The sequence below is a fragment of the Harpegnathos saltator genome, unplaced genomic scaffold, assembly GCF_003227715.2.
Source record: "Harpegnathos saltator strain DR-91 unplaced genomic scaffold, Hsal_v8.6 scaffold154, whole genome shotgun sequence".
NCBI classification, from domain to species: Eukaryota; Metazoa; Arthropoda; class Insecta; order Hymenoptera; family Formicidae; genus Harpegnathos; species Harpegnathos saltator.
The window spans coordinates 59518-75819 of NW_020229933.1; the positions used below are offsets into that span (position 1 = coordinate 59518).

The following is a 16302-nucleotide window of genomic DNA, read 5'->3' on the forward strand; positions in this document are numbered from 1 at the left end:
GGGTAAACAGCCCAGATCAAATATCCCAGCGTCACCCCTCTCTTTCTCTCTATCTCTCTTCCTCTCTCGGTGAACCTTAATGCACTTAGCGCATTTCTGTAATTCGAGCTAATTGATACTCCGCGCCGCGCCGCTCCCTCTTTCTTTTGCCGCTCCCCATCCTGCATGCAGGATGTTGCGATTTTACCTCGCATGCGATCCATGGAAGAAAAGGACGAAACAGGAAGGAACATGAAGACGAGAAAGAAAAGGAGAAGAAAACGAAAGGAAAAGAATAGAATCGCTCGCTGCAGACCGGGAAGTCTGACGGCTGCGAAGGGGATGAGACCCCGGCGGAAAAGAGGGGATGAACGGTGGGGGGTTACCGGTTGCACTCGCGATAAATCCGCGAGTGTACCAAGATATGGCCGCGCTCTTATGAGGTGTTATATCGAGGTGAAATCGTATCTTTCTTTCTCCCTCTCTCCCTCTGTATTTTCTCTTCTGCGAAGACCGCGTTACGATCGCTCGGGAGATTAGTAAACGCATCAAATTACGAGCGAAATATCATCAACCGATTAACCGACTCGTGTTTCCCAACTAATGGACAAACCCTTTCCGCGGAGTTTTAGGGAAAAACATCGCGTACTCGCTATCCTTGTCGCAGGTAATTTATAACGCGAAGCTGAAACGCCGGAAAGTTCAACAGTTAGCGCCGAGCGCGCGATAAGGAGCCGGCAAATCGATGTCTCCTCGCAAAGATAGATGCGCTCACGAGCACAACGAGAGAAAGGGAAAAGGGCTATTGAGATTGGATCTCGATCTCGAAATTAGAATCCATGTAACCGTAGCAATGGGGCGCGATTAATGATCTCCCTCGCTCGAACGCGAGCGGGATTCTGCGAGACGCGTCTTCGCCTTGTGCAGGATCGAGCTCGATGTGCTCTCTCTCTCTCTCTCTCTCTCTCTCTCTCTCTCTCGCGCGCGCGCGCGCGCGCTCTCTCTCCGTCCAAGTCCGTGAAAAAGATCGCCCCGTTCCGAGAAACATCCGTACACCGGGAGTACGCGAAGCCGAGAGCGGTGCCGTCCATCGGTCGGATTAATAGCGTACCATCGGCGGTACTAATAGTCCGATATCTGGCGGCACGATGAACGATGCACGCGCGAGCTCCGATCGGCGGAGATGCGAGGAGAGCGAGCGGATCGTTTATCCCCGCGTTTAGACCCGCGCTCGCGATCCGCAATCCGCGATTCTTTCGCGCGCGAGCGCGCGCACGCAGAGAGGATCTGAAGCAGCGGCCAGGAAGCGTTAATCATCCCGCCGCGAAGGTGCGAACGCCTCCCGCGCGTCTCGTCCGTGCGTGTTCGCACGCATGACTGCGTGTTCTCCTTTTTCCGTCGTCCGCTCCGCCGCCCGCCGCCCGCCGCCGACGACGGCTGCGATCATGAAGACGTCGCGTCCACCGCTGTCTCGTCATTCTCTCCTCCGAGTCGGCTGTGACGTCACGGAAGCAGCTCGTGGCGCAAAAAGTCAAGTCGGGTAATTGAATCCCGAGGATAAGCGGGCAAACCATGAGAAAGCCGCGCCTCGCGCCTCGTCTTCGTTACACGCAAGAGGGACACCTTGTCGCTTAATTAATCGTGCTCGCGACGTGATGTGTCTCGCGAGAGGAGACGCATTCGCATTCCCGCGAGAAGCGCCTGATGCAGATAAAGTAGCTGCGAACTCGGTCTTTATCTTCCTTCCCTTCCCCCCCCCCCTCTCTCTCTCTCTCTCTCTCTCTCTCTCTCTCTTTCTCTCACCATGTCCCTCGTCCTCGCTTCTCCTCTTCGTTTCACTAGCAAGCTTATAATTCGCAGGCTGTGCAGAGAGATGCCGGCGCGCCAATCCTATCTCGAATGAGCATCTCTTGAACAACCCTCCGCGTGTCACTCGGTCCAATTTTTCACGGATATATTGAGCCGCGCATTGAAAAGTGCATAATCGCACGTATGCATAATAAGTAAGCGCCGGCTTTGAGCGTAGGTTTCGCATTTTTACACTCGGCCCCCTACACGCGCCCTTCTACAGACCGTCTCAACTGAGACTGCTCAGGTATGCGGACCATTGGACGAACGGATAACCCCAAAAGAATCATCAACCGCTTGCCCAAATCCGAAATTACCAATTATCCGGATAATCCGGGCTTTGATGTTCGAACATTCGAACCTCCGCGAATATACGCGAACTTGTATTAATTCGGATGCAGAGTATTTACTACGAAAGATTATCCAAAATCTTTTATGATAAATTAATAACAAATTTTTCATCGAATATTTTGTAAAAATCTAATTTCACCGTTTGTCGTTACGTCTTGATAATAATGATAATTCGAGTGGTCCGCCCTTTGAAGAAACAAAATCGAAGAAAATTTCTTGGATTAATTTGCGTCTTACTCGAGTGAAATTTGCGAACGCGCGTTTTATAAAACGGGGCTGGTGAAGCGCGTGTATCTTGTTTTGAAACGTCCTGTGGATCCGTTCGCGAGTTGATGTATCGGCACCGGGTGTCTCATTAAACGTCACAACGGTCTAATTGGACAGATTGCTTTTAAAGAATGTCCACGAGGACGAAACGAACTCTCCTCGGAATGACGCTTGTAATCATTCACGGGCGTGCTTTAGACCGGACGCATTGCTCTCGCATGCATATTAATGTCGGAAAGAGCTAGTGTGTGTGTGTGTGTGTGTACGTGTGTATGATGAGAGAGAAAGAGAGAGAGAAAGCACATAAAGTGGCCGTGGCACGACACGAGTCGAAGCGCAATCGTCGGGACAAATCCGTTCGCGTTCTTTAACGACGCGGTGCGGCATTTAATTATTTTAGATAACGCCCTTCGCCGTAACTCACCGACACCGCAATTCCGGCGCATTTATCACGATTGTGCGCGCGCATTAATCATTCGCGAGCATTTTGTTGTGTATTTGCCTGTCTCATCGGTGATTTATTTAATTAGTATGCAAGCGGGTTAATAAAATCCTGCGTATACACGCTACCGTTCGTCACGGAGTTCCGATACATTTTCTATAAATTTGTCCTTTCACGGCCGCTCGCAAGCGCTCTCTCTCTGTCTCTCTGTCTCTCTCTCTCTCTCTCTCTCTCTTTGTCTTCCCTCTAAATGTTCTTACGATGTGAAACATCAGCTGGCTCTTTATTGTCGTTAATATCGTTGTACCGTGTGTAAGTAACAAGTTTTACCGTTTACTTTAAACTTTTTTATAACCGGCTCTTGCCAAATGTGAGAATTTTTCGTACGTGGCTTCAGGTCTGCGAACGGTTGCATCTTTATGCGCCACGAGAGAGAGACTGACGCAAGATTGCGGTCTTCAATCTCGTGAAATCTTCATTCTTATTTTATTATGTTATATTATACTATCATTGTTGCCGTTATTTTTATCCCGAGGCGGAATTAGTTTCTAATTCAGATCCCTCGTGAAAGCCAGTTCGTAGATCGTAACCATGCCGCCTATAAAAGTTTTTCTTGTCTGGAGGGCAGTCCGGAACGAGAGAGAGAGAGAGAGAGAGAGAGAGAGTAATAGAGAGAAAGAACGAGAGAGAGAGAGAGAGAGAAAGAAGAGAAAGGAAGAGGAAAGCGAGGCCGATATTGATTCCCCCAGTAATTTACGAGATGGTTCGACCTGGCGCCTGCCGGTTCGCGGGTACGATTGTCGTACAACCACCATCGAAGGCACCTTAACCCCTCCATTCTAATCTGGTCTGATTTACACCCGGAATATCCGTATTGCCGAAGGCGAACAGCCGTCGCGTGTTACCGATTCCTCTCAATCCCGTGGCATTACGCAACACGAAACCGAGTTTCACGACATTATCGCCGGATTAGCATTCCATTGTAGAACACTTTATTGTTTGTGAAGAAATTCAGATTTGTTTCTCTCTCTCTCTCTCTCTCTCTCTCTCTCTCTCTCTCTCTCTCTCTCTCTATCCCCACCTTATATGTCTTCCTCTCTTTTTCTCTCTTGCTTCTCCGTGATTGCATCGAGGAGCACCTTACCGCCGCTTTGTGTTCTATTATATTATAACACACGATTTGTTTTTATTATATTATAACACGTATTGCCACACGTCGAGAGACGACGCATGTGAGGACATTTTTCTTGAACAGTTCGCTGCAACGAAATCGCCGCAAAGTTAATACTTCAAACTGTCAAAATAAACAGTTCGGGCCGCGAGTCTCGTTGTTGCGCACGTTGTTGTCGCCTCGCGAGTTCGACAGAATGTTGTTCCGTTATTTTTGTAAAATCACGAAGCAGTAACTTTATTTCCCGGACAGACATCGGCAAGATCGCGAGTCTCGCTCGCGAGCGACGGGCGCGATCCTTCGCGAGATGTCGGCCGCGGAAGAACGCGGCGGGAGAGAGTTCGAGAACGCAGGCGAAACAGCTGCTTGAGTAGGGTTAATCTTGCGAGGTCCGATAGTAAAAGCGGATTCTCGCGAGCGCAATTAAACGGCGGATTTACGATATTGTGTTCGAGAGGACAGTATACCTTTCGGATCTCACGCGGGGGTATTAAATAACGATTTTTGCGTCCGATAATCCCGGGAGAGAGTCGGAGGAGAAGGAGCGGCAGGAAGAGAAGGGGGAGGAGGAAGAGGAGGAGGAGGAGGAGGAGGAGGAGGAAGTAGTGGTGGTGGTAGTGGTGGAGAATCACCACGCGGTCCGTATAGGAGCGAAGAAGGACTCGGGCGCGTTTAATCCTCGGGAACGAACGCGATTTTCACGATAAATCCGATTGCGCTCGGGAGGGAAATTTGAGAGAGAGCTATTAAAATGTTAAAAAATTCAAATCGAATGGAATTAAAACGCTCTTCCCGACTCCTTCCTTTTTTTTCTCGTTTCTTCCAATTACGCCCGAGCGAATCTCTAATTGGAAATGGATTTCTCACTCGGGTCGTACGATCGCGTCGATCGTAGCGCATTTTCGTCCCGGTTAATACGCATTTCCCGCACGTTTCGCAGGATCGACAATGTGTGTTACGGCCCCGCGTCCCGCGCTAAAGCACCGTCGAGCGATCGCGCACTAATCGGAGAGGAAATAAATCGCCCGGCGAGACGCGACCTTTTCGTACGATCGCGCGTGAGTAATCGCCCCACGGAGCGATTATACCGTCGTGAGAGTTAATAGAACGGGTTAACACCGCCGATTTCCGGTAATGCAGGCACTCAGGCGTTAATTTCGAATGACCACCTTCGGGATCGTACCGTTAGCATCTCCTCCATCCATCGCGAGCGACTTTACTTCCTGCCACGTGCCGCGAATTACTTAAGTCGCGAGTGAATTGATACGCCATAAAGGCTGAATCACCATGCTGCGAGATATCATATATACTCGCCCGGCACGGGGAACCCTACGCAGGGCGGTCGTTGTTGAAATGCCTCGAGATCGACGGAAAGTATGAGGGATATATCCGTTTCTCGATTCAGCCGAGGGAGAGAGAGAGAGAGAGAGAGAGAGAGAGAGAGAGAGAGAGAGAGAGAATAATGACCGCGCGCGCACGCGAGAAGATTGTTCGTAGTAAACGTAACTGCGATGCCGATGGTTGCGGCAAAATTACGATAAGTTTGATCGCGACTCGGATAAGGGATTCAAAGAATCGATCCGCCCATCATATCATTACTCCTCTCCGCGCGTTTGAAGAGATCTCGAATCTATATTTTAGAAAATGAAGATTGTACGCCATAAGACTCCGCGGGATGCCGTGCGGGATGATCTCCGCTTTCGGAAAATACGGAGTCGACACATTTCGGTAAACGAGCTTTCATTTGTGCGCCGTCCCACGCCAACTTGTTGCGACCGAGTATTTCCAAGTCGGGCGATTCTCTCGCTTGCTCGCTCGCTCGGCCGACCGCGAGGATTTATCGGCCACGGAAAATAAATACAGCATTAATCTAAGGCGCAATTGCGCAACGAAGAGCATCAGCGGGGCTAATTTACGGGCCTTATTACAGGCCGAGCCGGCCGAATGGGGGATTCGGAATTTACACTCCTTTAACTCTGATGAATGTCCTAATTGTGTGTACCGATAACTTGATTGAACTTCGTGCCGCCGCTTCGTTTCACCTTAATCGCCCTCGCAATTAACAACGAGAGGGAGATCGAGGTCAGCGCGCGCGGCCAATTTCCACGACGACTTTATTTTGACAAATCCGTACTCGATGGTCATTGCGTCGAATTTATACTTCGACCCAACAACGCGCGACTCGTATCGCCAAAAATAACGTTTATGCTGATAATAAAGAGATATTGCCGCCGAACTTATTCTCGACGATCGTCCGCGCTAATCGACGAGCAATTAATTTAACCGTCGATTACACGATTCATTTTATTCAGAATGTCTTGAAAACGAGACAAAACATACGAAATTACGAGCTGACGTTTAAATATAACATAAGTCTGATATAACTTGTGAAACTTGTAAAACGTCAGTACGTTCTTTCTTACCTCCTTTTCAACACCTGACTACTTCAGTGGTGCGATTCTGTAACTCGTTATTGGAGTTCACGACAGTTTCGTTCTACGGTATACAAAAGCTGCGCAACGCGATAACGAAAGTGTCGTTAACTCCAATAACGAGTTATAGAATCGCACCACTGAGTTGAAAATCTTTGTCCGCCATTATTGCGGTAAATTTGCGCGCTTTTGTCACGGCAACGTATTACATGCATTTTTACCTTTCAAGGATAAACTTTTGGTGCGATGAACAGCGCATCGTCTCTGCATCCGACGGATTCACTAATCAATCACACATCTACGCAATTAATCGCACTTTCGATCCAATTTTTGAGCCTTTGTCCACTTTCCGCCTCCGCCGTCCGTCCTGCGTTCTTCGCAATTGCTCGCTCGCGTAACGCCACTGTGACAAAATCCGCAAACCGATAGATATCATCGCGTCGGTAACTTTATGCTCGCTGTTATCCAGCGAGCAATTAGCTCGATTTAACCCAACCTTCTCTGTCAACGATTCGTGACGTTCAATGTGTCGAATCTTGAGTTGAATACATGAGAAGAGACACGAGTGTTTAAAGTATCCATAAGAAGCTGATACACCAGCAGGATGTCCGGATACACGGGCCAGGACAATTACTGGGCGCAACCGCCGCAGGGTCAGCAGTCCCAGAGTCAGTATTTCTTTGAATCGCCTGGTTTTGAGCAACCTAACCAACAATTCGACTTCCAACCGTACGGCGACCAGCCGTTTGGCGATTATCCGAACTCGCAAAAGAGCTTCCTGGACCCCACGCAAAGTCCATATAGCGGCGACATGTTCACGCAGGATGACTATGGCAAAGGTTGAGACACGTTACCTTGTCGCGATTGTCCGATCCTCGAGCTGAAACACTTGGCGGAGTACGCAATCGCTCGCGTGGCGCATGCAGCGCGCCCCTTGTTTCTCCAATAACGAGCTCAAAGCTTTGTTCTGATATGCCAGGACGTCTGCTCGAGGATCGCGATGTCAAGATCATCGTGTAATGAAAGTTGGAAGCATTAACAGCGCTCTTGCAGGCACCACTGGCTTTGGTGACGAGGAAGATGAACCTCCTCTCTTGGAAGAACTTGGTATCGACCCCGACAGGATAATGCAAAAGACCCTGGCTGTATTAAATCCCTTCCATAGGAGAGGGCAGACTGATGATGCGAATTATCTGCTGCAGGACTCAGATCTCGCAGGACCAGTGACATTCTGCCTGTTTCTCGCCGCATTTCTCCTACTGGCAGGCTCGAAAGCGCACTTTGGCTATGTATATGGCCTGGCTTTGACCTCCTGTATACTTATGTACATTTTACAGTCATTGATGAGTACCAACAGTAACGTTACCTTGTCGTCTGTCGCGTCTGTGTTGGGTTATTGCCTCTTGCCAGTCGTCGTGCTGGCCGGCTTCAGTGTTTTCGCCACGTTGCGTGGCCCGGTCGGTTTGGTCTTTGCGATTTTGGCTGTCGCTTGGGCAGCTCTGTCCGCATCCAGGCTCTTCTCCACAATGTCTGGAGAGCAGGACCAGCAGCTGCTCATAGCGTATCCATGTCTGCTCCTTTATGGCGTATTCACCTTGATAATTATATTTTAAGGGAGCAGATACAAAGTTAAAGAAATTTATAATTTAGATAGGATTTTGTTTTAATTAACTTCTCAAATCTTTTCATAGGAGACACGTTTTTTTTTTTTAGATAGACGAGTTGGTACTAATTCAATATAATAGTTTACAAATAATTTTAATTTATCTGCGGAAGAGATCTCACGATTCAAATTTACAGATAATAAATAAATATCGCGTTGTTATATTATTAATAACGAGCTGTATTACTGAGATTGGAGAGATACATAATTGGTTAATTTTCTCATATCTCAAATAATTCTCGAAATTATTTACGTAAGGATATTTCAGGAAAAATATGCTTACATTTAAAAGAAGAAAACAATGCAAACATTTGCTATAAGCATCGATATAAGTGTTAGATTAAGTTATTTGCTATACATTTCTAAATAAAGTATATGATACTTGCACGTCGTTTTGATTTTATTGCCCAAATACCTTTCACTAAACATACTCAAAAAGCAACATTGCGAGCATTGCATTTTGTTACTTCATATATTTTTTTTTATAACCAACCGTATCAAGGTGGGTTCATTTAGAATTTGTCTCAAAATTTTTTCAACTGTTTGACATGCAACTGTCCCGCAACTCTTGACTCACTGATTTTGAAACTAAATTAGACAAAGAATCTGTCACGTTGAAATTAAGTCTACGAGCTGTGGGACATGCTCTGTGTTACAAGTCTGAACACAATCTCTAATTATTTCTTGTAGGTGTTCCATCTGATCCAGCACAGGTACAACAACCGATTTTAGTTTGCACGGCACACATCCATTGGGATCCCGAGTACTGCGACGTAAAACTGATACAAACGATGATGCTGAGCAATGAATTACGTTCCATTTTGGACCAAGCTGGCCAGTCGTTCCGACCTGGCCACAAGCCTGACTCTTCCAACGTTCAACTGTTGCTTTGCGGCGACTTCAATTCCTTACCTGATTCCGGTAACGCGCTTATTTCATTTCTCTCAAATATTTATACATTGTTTAATGTGTTTAAATATGTATATATATATATATATTCAATTATATATTTATATATAATTACTTATACATCTAACGCACAAGCATAGTTATCTAGCGATATGCCAATTCATTACAATATCGTCTAATTTTACAGGAGTGATTGAATTTCTTACGTCCGGTCGTGTAGCGGCGGATCATCGTGATTTTAAGGACTTAGCATACAAATCGTGTTTACAAAAGATCTCTGGCTGCGACAAACCTAACGAATTTACGCACTCCTTCAAGCTTGCATCTGCCTATAGCGAAGACATCATGCCCTATACCAATTATACGTAAGTGCGATTCGTTTAATTTGGTGTATTTAGTTTAGTTTGAGTATATTTCTATTACACATACCATTTACTTATCCAAAATATTATCCAAAGCACGTATACGTTTATTTTATTTATATTTATTTTATTATATTTATTTACTATTATATTACACGAAAAAGAGAATAAAAACAGTGTCATCGTCGAAGTTGAATTAATTTCGTTGCAATATATGTGCGCGTACATATACGTACGTAATACACTGAGCTATTTAATTGAAGGTCCGTGTCGCATTTTCAGATTTGAATTCAAAGGCATAATAGATTACATTTTCTACTCGAAACAAAGCATGGTACCGCTGGGACTCTTAGGTCCGCTTAGCCAAGAGTGGTTTAGAGAGCACAAGGTTGTAGGATGTCCCCATCCTCATGTACCATCTGGTAAGTTCCTTCTGCAAACGAATTTTCTCCGCGATGAGATGCTACACTATCGCTGTGCAAGAATTTGTACCAGTAAATGCGAATTATATATCACTAAGAAATAGCTTCGATGGTGACTTTTTCCTCCCCGCAGATCACTTTCCTCTGTTAGTGGAACTAGAGATGACACCAACGGTAGGAACAAGCAATGGTTTGATCTCACGCAGGTAGCAGCCGCTGCGATCTAGGCCCAAGTAACCGTCAAGAGACGATAAATCAATAACGAGGAACGACGAGGATGAAGGAAAAAGGATTCGCATCACTTCTATTACTTCTGGCTCTAGCAATATCACTCGCAGTCGACTATTATTCTACAATAGCGAACATTACACACAGACACATATGTACGCGCATACATTACATACCACTACACACGTATACATGTACACGCAAAATACTCCATACATTGCCGCACGCTCGGCAATCGACACGTTGTCGATCCGGTGCACGGCCGGATCAGACGAGATACACAATTCTAACGACCAGGTGAAGGGAGCCGTGTTGTAATGCGTTTAGCCCATGTATAGTGTATTGCATTTTTAAAAAAGTGCTAACTCTCCCACGCCTAAAGAGCATCGTGACCTCTCTAACTTACCATCACTAATATGTAGATACCTATTTTCCTATATAAAACGAGAGATGAAAAAAAACGCGAAAGGAGGAAAAGAGGAAACGACGACGAATATTCCGATTCAAGAAAAGCCTCTGTGATATCGACATTTTAAACGCAATTGGAACAATTATTCACGTGTTTATCACACAACAGAAAAACTTAGCGTCTTGCTAGAGAGAGACACACACACACACACAAGACCCTTTAGCAGACAGAGAACCCCTCCCTCCTTCCTCCCCTCTCCCCTAACTCCCTTCCTAAATGTCATTACAACATCCTCCAAACTAAACCTTTTGATAAGAATGCTGCCATCCAATGAGACAAAAGAAAAAAAAATTGTATTTTTAAACGAAACGCGAAGCAAACGAGAAAAAAATACGAAAAACTACATGCTATACTGGGCTGTGCGAAGTGATTGGAGTTGACTTAAACAATTTCAATGCAAGTACAAATCTGTTCTTATTGGCCACGTATATATTGATAATACGATAATGTTATATAAGAAGACGAGAGCGTAGTTAATATTGTAGCGGGTGTATTTGTAAGTAAAACGATAATGTAAACGATGTTCATCATCCCAGACACAAATACACACATACACACACGTCCGTCATAACGTCGCGCGAGATCAGTCGACATCTTCGCCCATACTTATAGGTATGTCCGTTCGGTTCGGATTATTAATGTATGTGCTCTGTACTACCGCGTCAGGAGAAACACCACTACTTGTTAATTCAGTTGCCACGAGAGAGGGGAACCTGCGCACAAATTGACCGCGCTCGAACCGCTGACCCGCTGCGATCGTACCGCATTTTTCTCTTTCTTTTTCTCTTTTTTTTTTCTTCCTTTCTTTTCCTCTTTTTCTACGAGTTCTCGCTTTGTCGTACCTCTCTTCATCGTCTTGCAAACGTGCAGTTACATTAGTCGCAACTACCAAAATGTAGATTCTAATTATCTTAGTTATCGTGTAGGATGCGCGCACTTACAGAAAGACTAGTATCGGGATTGTGTTGTATGACAGAGCGCTACGGAAATCGCAATGATTACATTTAGTACGCAGTGCAAATATACTTTAGACAGCGCGCTGTTAAACACCTCACGCCTCGGTCTTTCTTTTGCAATGGACTCGTCCGACGGTTTTTGGTGCGCGAAGCGAAATGAAAGAGAGAGAAAGAATAGCTCTCGATATACGTTTATGATATCGCTGTATATAATTTCATTCTTCGATTCTTATCTTTCGAAGCGATTATCGGTATTCGAATGTACTATAGATATATGAGATATAATTTTTTTGTATATGTATGTTGTAAATATGACAATGATACGTTGTTTTTTATGTTGACTGCAATTTACGTACGTACGTTTATTACTCTGTTCTCCGGATAGAGAATTGAAGGCAAGACGTGAAAAAATTTGTTAGATGCTATACGATTCGCGTAATATACTTCGCGTAATATTACAAATCTTGACACGATGCTTCGTGTTGTGTTGTTTCATAATTTCTTTCCAAACTATCCGGATTAACTGTGGGACGTCCTCGTAAAGATATAGAGAGTAATTACTTTGTACTCGCGCAATTCTCGCGATCATGTGTATAAATTCTTTTCTTTCCTCGCGAAATAATTTTCTAGGACACACAATAGTTCTTTTTTTTTCTTTTTTGCTTTTTACGAAAAGGATCTTTGCATGTCTGTAGCATGATAAAAAGATACGATTACTGACACACTCACACACACACACACACACATTTTTTTTTTCATTGATAGAACACTCATAAAGTACGAGATAACACCAACGCGACACACAAACGACACCGAAATACATCGGGAATATACGTAAGTTTATACACATACTATAATTCTTAAATATTTTACGAATATCATAGCAATATAGCAAACGATCTCTTTATGTACGGCACAATCGATAATTAAGAATTTAAGGAAATATCTATTCGGGGGTTTTGCGGGGGTTTGCGCGTGTCATGTGCAGTCCCGTCAACTGAATTATACAAGTAGTAAGTGATTAGTTTTGTCAAAGACATCTGTGTAGTAAATGTTGTAATAATATAAAGTAGGCAATTAGTTTTAATTATTATATCCTCTGGCGAAAGAAATAGCATCTTCGCATCTATATATATATATATACATGCATACATACATATTTATATATATGTATATATAAAGTATAAAAATACTTATACATACATATACATATATATAAAAATATATTTGTATATTCCTTCGTATATTAAGCGTGTTTTTAAACACGGTAAGCGAGCGACACATGTCCAGCCGACATCTTTGTGACATGACGTGTCAAAGTCATCATCGATTGCCGGTTACTTCGGGCCTAATTTCGAAATGCGAATAACCCGAATAGAAGAGATCACGACGACGGTCTCTCTTCGACGATGACGATGACGGACTTGGAGAGAATCTTTATTTATGCTGTCTTGCATTATAAGCCCACATTGCGGACGATCTGTAATTCGCGATAGAATTTCTTGTAATATACGCATACAGTGAGCAATAAACGTGGACAATGCGCTTCAAACTAGGTCACTAGGTGACGAAGCACGCATTGAGAAATATATTGGCAAGTTTATTTGGTTATTTATTTTAAAACGACTATTGCAAAAGAAATATACTCGGAATAATCTCCGTAAAATATTTTAATGCGATGAAAAATTGCATTCACTCGAGGAAAAATTGTATTCAACGCCCGGTTCTAACTAGTCCCCCATTTTCGAGAAACGAATAAGCGCGACAGCTGAAACTTTGAGACGACGATTCCGTTTCGAATGCCGTCGCAAATCATAAATCGTCCGAAGTGGGCTCCGTAACAAGCAAAATGAGAAAAGAACAAAACAGACAGAAGAAGAAGAAAGCGCATGATAACGATCGTTTTTAACTCGCTCCTCTTTTTAAGCATTACGTGATGTATCACGTAGCGAGGAAATTAGCGAACAGTTTATAATATGGTTTTTTGAACTCTTAAAAAATAGCAAGTGTCAACATGTATTTTCGTGGTGAAAGTACCTATGTCACTTACAAACGCGAGATCTCCCGGTGACCTTGATGGCGATCAAATTCGGGCAGCACCCTGGAAGTGCTTCCTCCATCGAGGACAATCAAACATTCGGACACGCGATTTTTTTGCAAAATTGTTCTTCTTTTTACCGAACGCTCGGGATGAAACGCCAAAAAAGAGAAAGATAACACGATGCGCAAGCCACCAATATATCTCAGCCGATGCCAGTATTCTTCGAGATCGCATGGGTATTTTCATCGCTTACATTCGGCGAAGCTCACTTTCCGTGATGATCTCTTATCTACTAGCAGGAGCGTAAAGCGGATGCAAAAAGAGGAAAGACAAGAAGAAGAGGGAAGGGAAAAAGGCAAACAGAACACGAGTGTATACGTTTGCGTCGATCACCATTCGATTCTTTTTTTCCGACACGTGGACATGCGTTTGCGTTTTAGGGGTAAATGTAAGGATTAATTGTGTAATATTGTGCGACGTGAGGAAAATGCAACAGCGGGGCAGAGCCTGTCCGATCGTTCTCCGGCGACGCGAGAAATCAAAACGACTTTCGCGTAACGTAACAAGAAAAGAGGACACGAGCGCGATCCACTCGCTCATCCTTTGCGATCGTTCGCGAAGATGTATATCGAGACATATGTATGAAGCGCTCTCTCGCACTTTAGCACACGTACATCTTCGTCCGCGAGGAGAACGAGAACGAGAGGCGGTGGAGTTGCTGGAGCGACGAATATGACGCGCTCACATGCATTTCGGCTCTCGCGCGCGCGAAGCCTACGCCATAGTATATAACATTACGGATATATTAGCTCTTTGTCTGAGGCGAACGGAGAAGCTCGAGAAGATTTGGATAATATGTACTCTGTTATGGACTCTCACGAGCATTCCGGTCGCCACTTGTGAACGCGGCGGTACCGCGAAACGACGTTTCAGCTTTGCAGCGAAAGAAAAAGGAAGGACTATTTTCTCGCGGACAAAATTCCGAAAGACTCCACCCGTTGGCGAATTGCTCTCGAATGCAACTGTCATTTCGGTTCATCCACTTGTGGGTGTCAATTTAACGACGTTGCGTCAGACGGTTCTTAGGAGCGTCTGAGATGCAAACGAGTCGACATCGGTTGTGCAAATTCGGCGTCAATCAGCAGCGTTACAATATGAATCACCACTCGTGCTGTCACGTCGTTTCCGAGATCGCTGTTCTTCTTTCGGAACGCTGTCGCAGTTCAGTGAGAATCATTTGATCGCGCGCTCTCGACACGCGAGACTTTTCACCGCGAGAAGATTGCGAGGGTCGGTCGCGGGATCGTCGTGAGAAATTTTACGCAGAAACGTTATCTTACATTAGGATTATATTAACGTGTTCTCTCGTTTACTTCTGCATGGCATACACAAACACACACACACACACAGAGTCATATATGTATACATGCGCACTCACATACACACACACACACGCGAATATACACACGTAGTAACGACGTTAAGGGAATCGTGCACATGTACTGTAACGGAAGCGTTTGATGAATCCCAAATCGACTCTCTCGAGACGGATCTTCCAATTCGGATTTCGTCGAGTTAGGCAAGCATGCAAAGAAAGAAAAAGACAGCAGATCTCTCCTTTAATTTGACGTTCGACTCGAGAATCATCGCTGCGTCATAGCGAAAATTTTCTTTCACCTCCAGGTGTGCAAAAGTCTCTACAGCGGCCGTCTCGGAAGTGTCCAACTGAAATTTTACCCCGGACTCTCCCCTTTTCTCTCATTTTCTCTCTCCTTTTCTCTCCCACCCTCCCCTCTCTCTCTCTCTCTCTCTCTCTCTCTCTCTCTCTCTCGAATCGCGACGCCGGCCAGCGAGAATTGTACATAATTTTTTTCTACTGATGAAAAGCGCGCTTCGCGCGATCCGCTGCGGTCGGGAGTATCCCGTTTGTAACTTTACCGCGTCTCACGCGATTCAAGCTCGAAGGACACTCGAGGATTTTCGTGAGACGGGCAGCGTTTAAACGTGATTCCCGACTCTATGAATGTCCCCTGACGATAGAATAGATCTCACAGACCGGGATACCGTCGCGCGGCAACGGCTCGTCCGCGAGGCGCGCTCGTGAACTCGTAACTTTAACAAACATAATAATCACGATCCTGATTAAACACGACCCTAGATATCGCATATCGTGTCGAAATAACGCGCGCTAAAGTAGATTTTAGCTGTACAGCTTGAGAGACAGGTCGATTGCAGCCGCGATCGTCTTACGCGGCGGGAAACGGGCCGGATCCTTGTCGATGAAGACGAAGAAAATGGAGCGAAGGGAACTGGCGGAATCGACGTGACGATAAACACAGCAGAAGCAAGACGGGCTTTCTGGTTTGCAGGAGCAGAATTTGTAGAATTTGTCCCGTCAGAGCCAGAAGTCCCGTTCCCTTCGAGCGGAACGCGTTTGATTCGTTCGTTGTCACGTCGATCCCGTCAATCTCTTCTCCGTGAGCGCGTTTTGAGGAAGGAGACGCTCCACCTTACGAAAACATGGCCGCCCGTCCTGAGACGATCGATCATGCAGTCGATTTCGCCTCATGATTGAATCATCTAACGAATTAGCGGTTTGTCTTAGCGATCTCTCTGTAATTAAGCGGCATCCGCGTAGCGTTAAATATTATTTAGCGTATTGCATATCGAATGGCACGGTAGCAGTGCCACGACGCCAAGTACATAAATTGTAAATTCTGAAGGACATGCCAGTTCTGCAACATGAAATTGGCACAGTGTGT

General features: G+C 45.0%; 2 protein-coding genes across 2 annotated transcripts in view; both read left to right on the forward strand.

Annotated features, from left to right (window-relative positions):
* Positions 1-12205, forward strand: part of twin (CCR4-NOT transcription complex subunit 6-like twin) — a 31111-nt gene extending 18906 nt beyond the window's left edge. Inside the window, exons 4-7 of the mRNA XM_025296658.1 lie at positions 8844-9074; positions 9250-9427; positions 9707-9846; positions 9980-12205. Coding sequence (XP_025152443.1) covers positions 8844-9074; positions 9250-9427; positions 9707-9846; positions 9980-10056 — 626 coding nt within the window. The 3' untranslated portion in view covers positions 10057-12205. The remainder of the gene's footprint in view (positions 1-8843; positions 9075-9249; positions 9428-9706; positions 9847-9979) is intronic.
* Positions 6968-8540, forward strand: Yip1d1 (Yip1 domain-containing 1). The gene is made up of 2 exons (XM_011141298.3): positions 6968-7329; positions 7544-8540. The coding sequence occupies exons 1-2, from the start codon at positions 7095-7097 to the stop codon at positions 8101-8103; spliced, it is 795 nt and encodes a 264-aa protein (XP_011139600.1). The 5' UTR covers positions 6968-7094; the 3' UTR covers positions 8104-8540.
* Positions 12206-16302: the final 4097 nt, after the last annotated feature.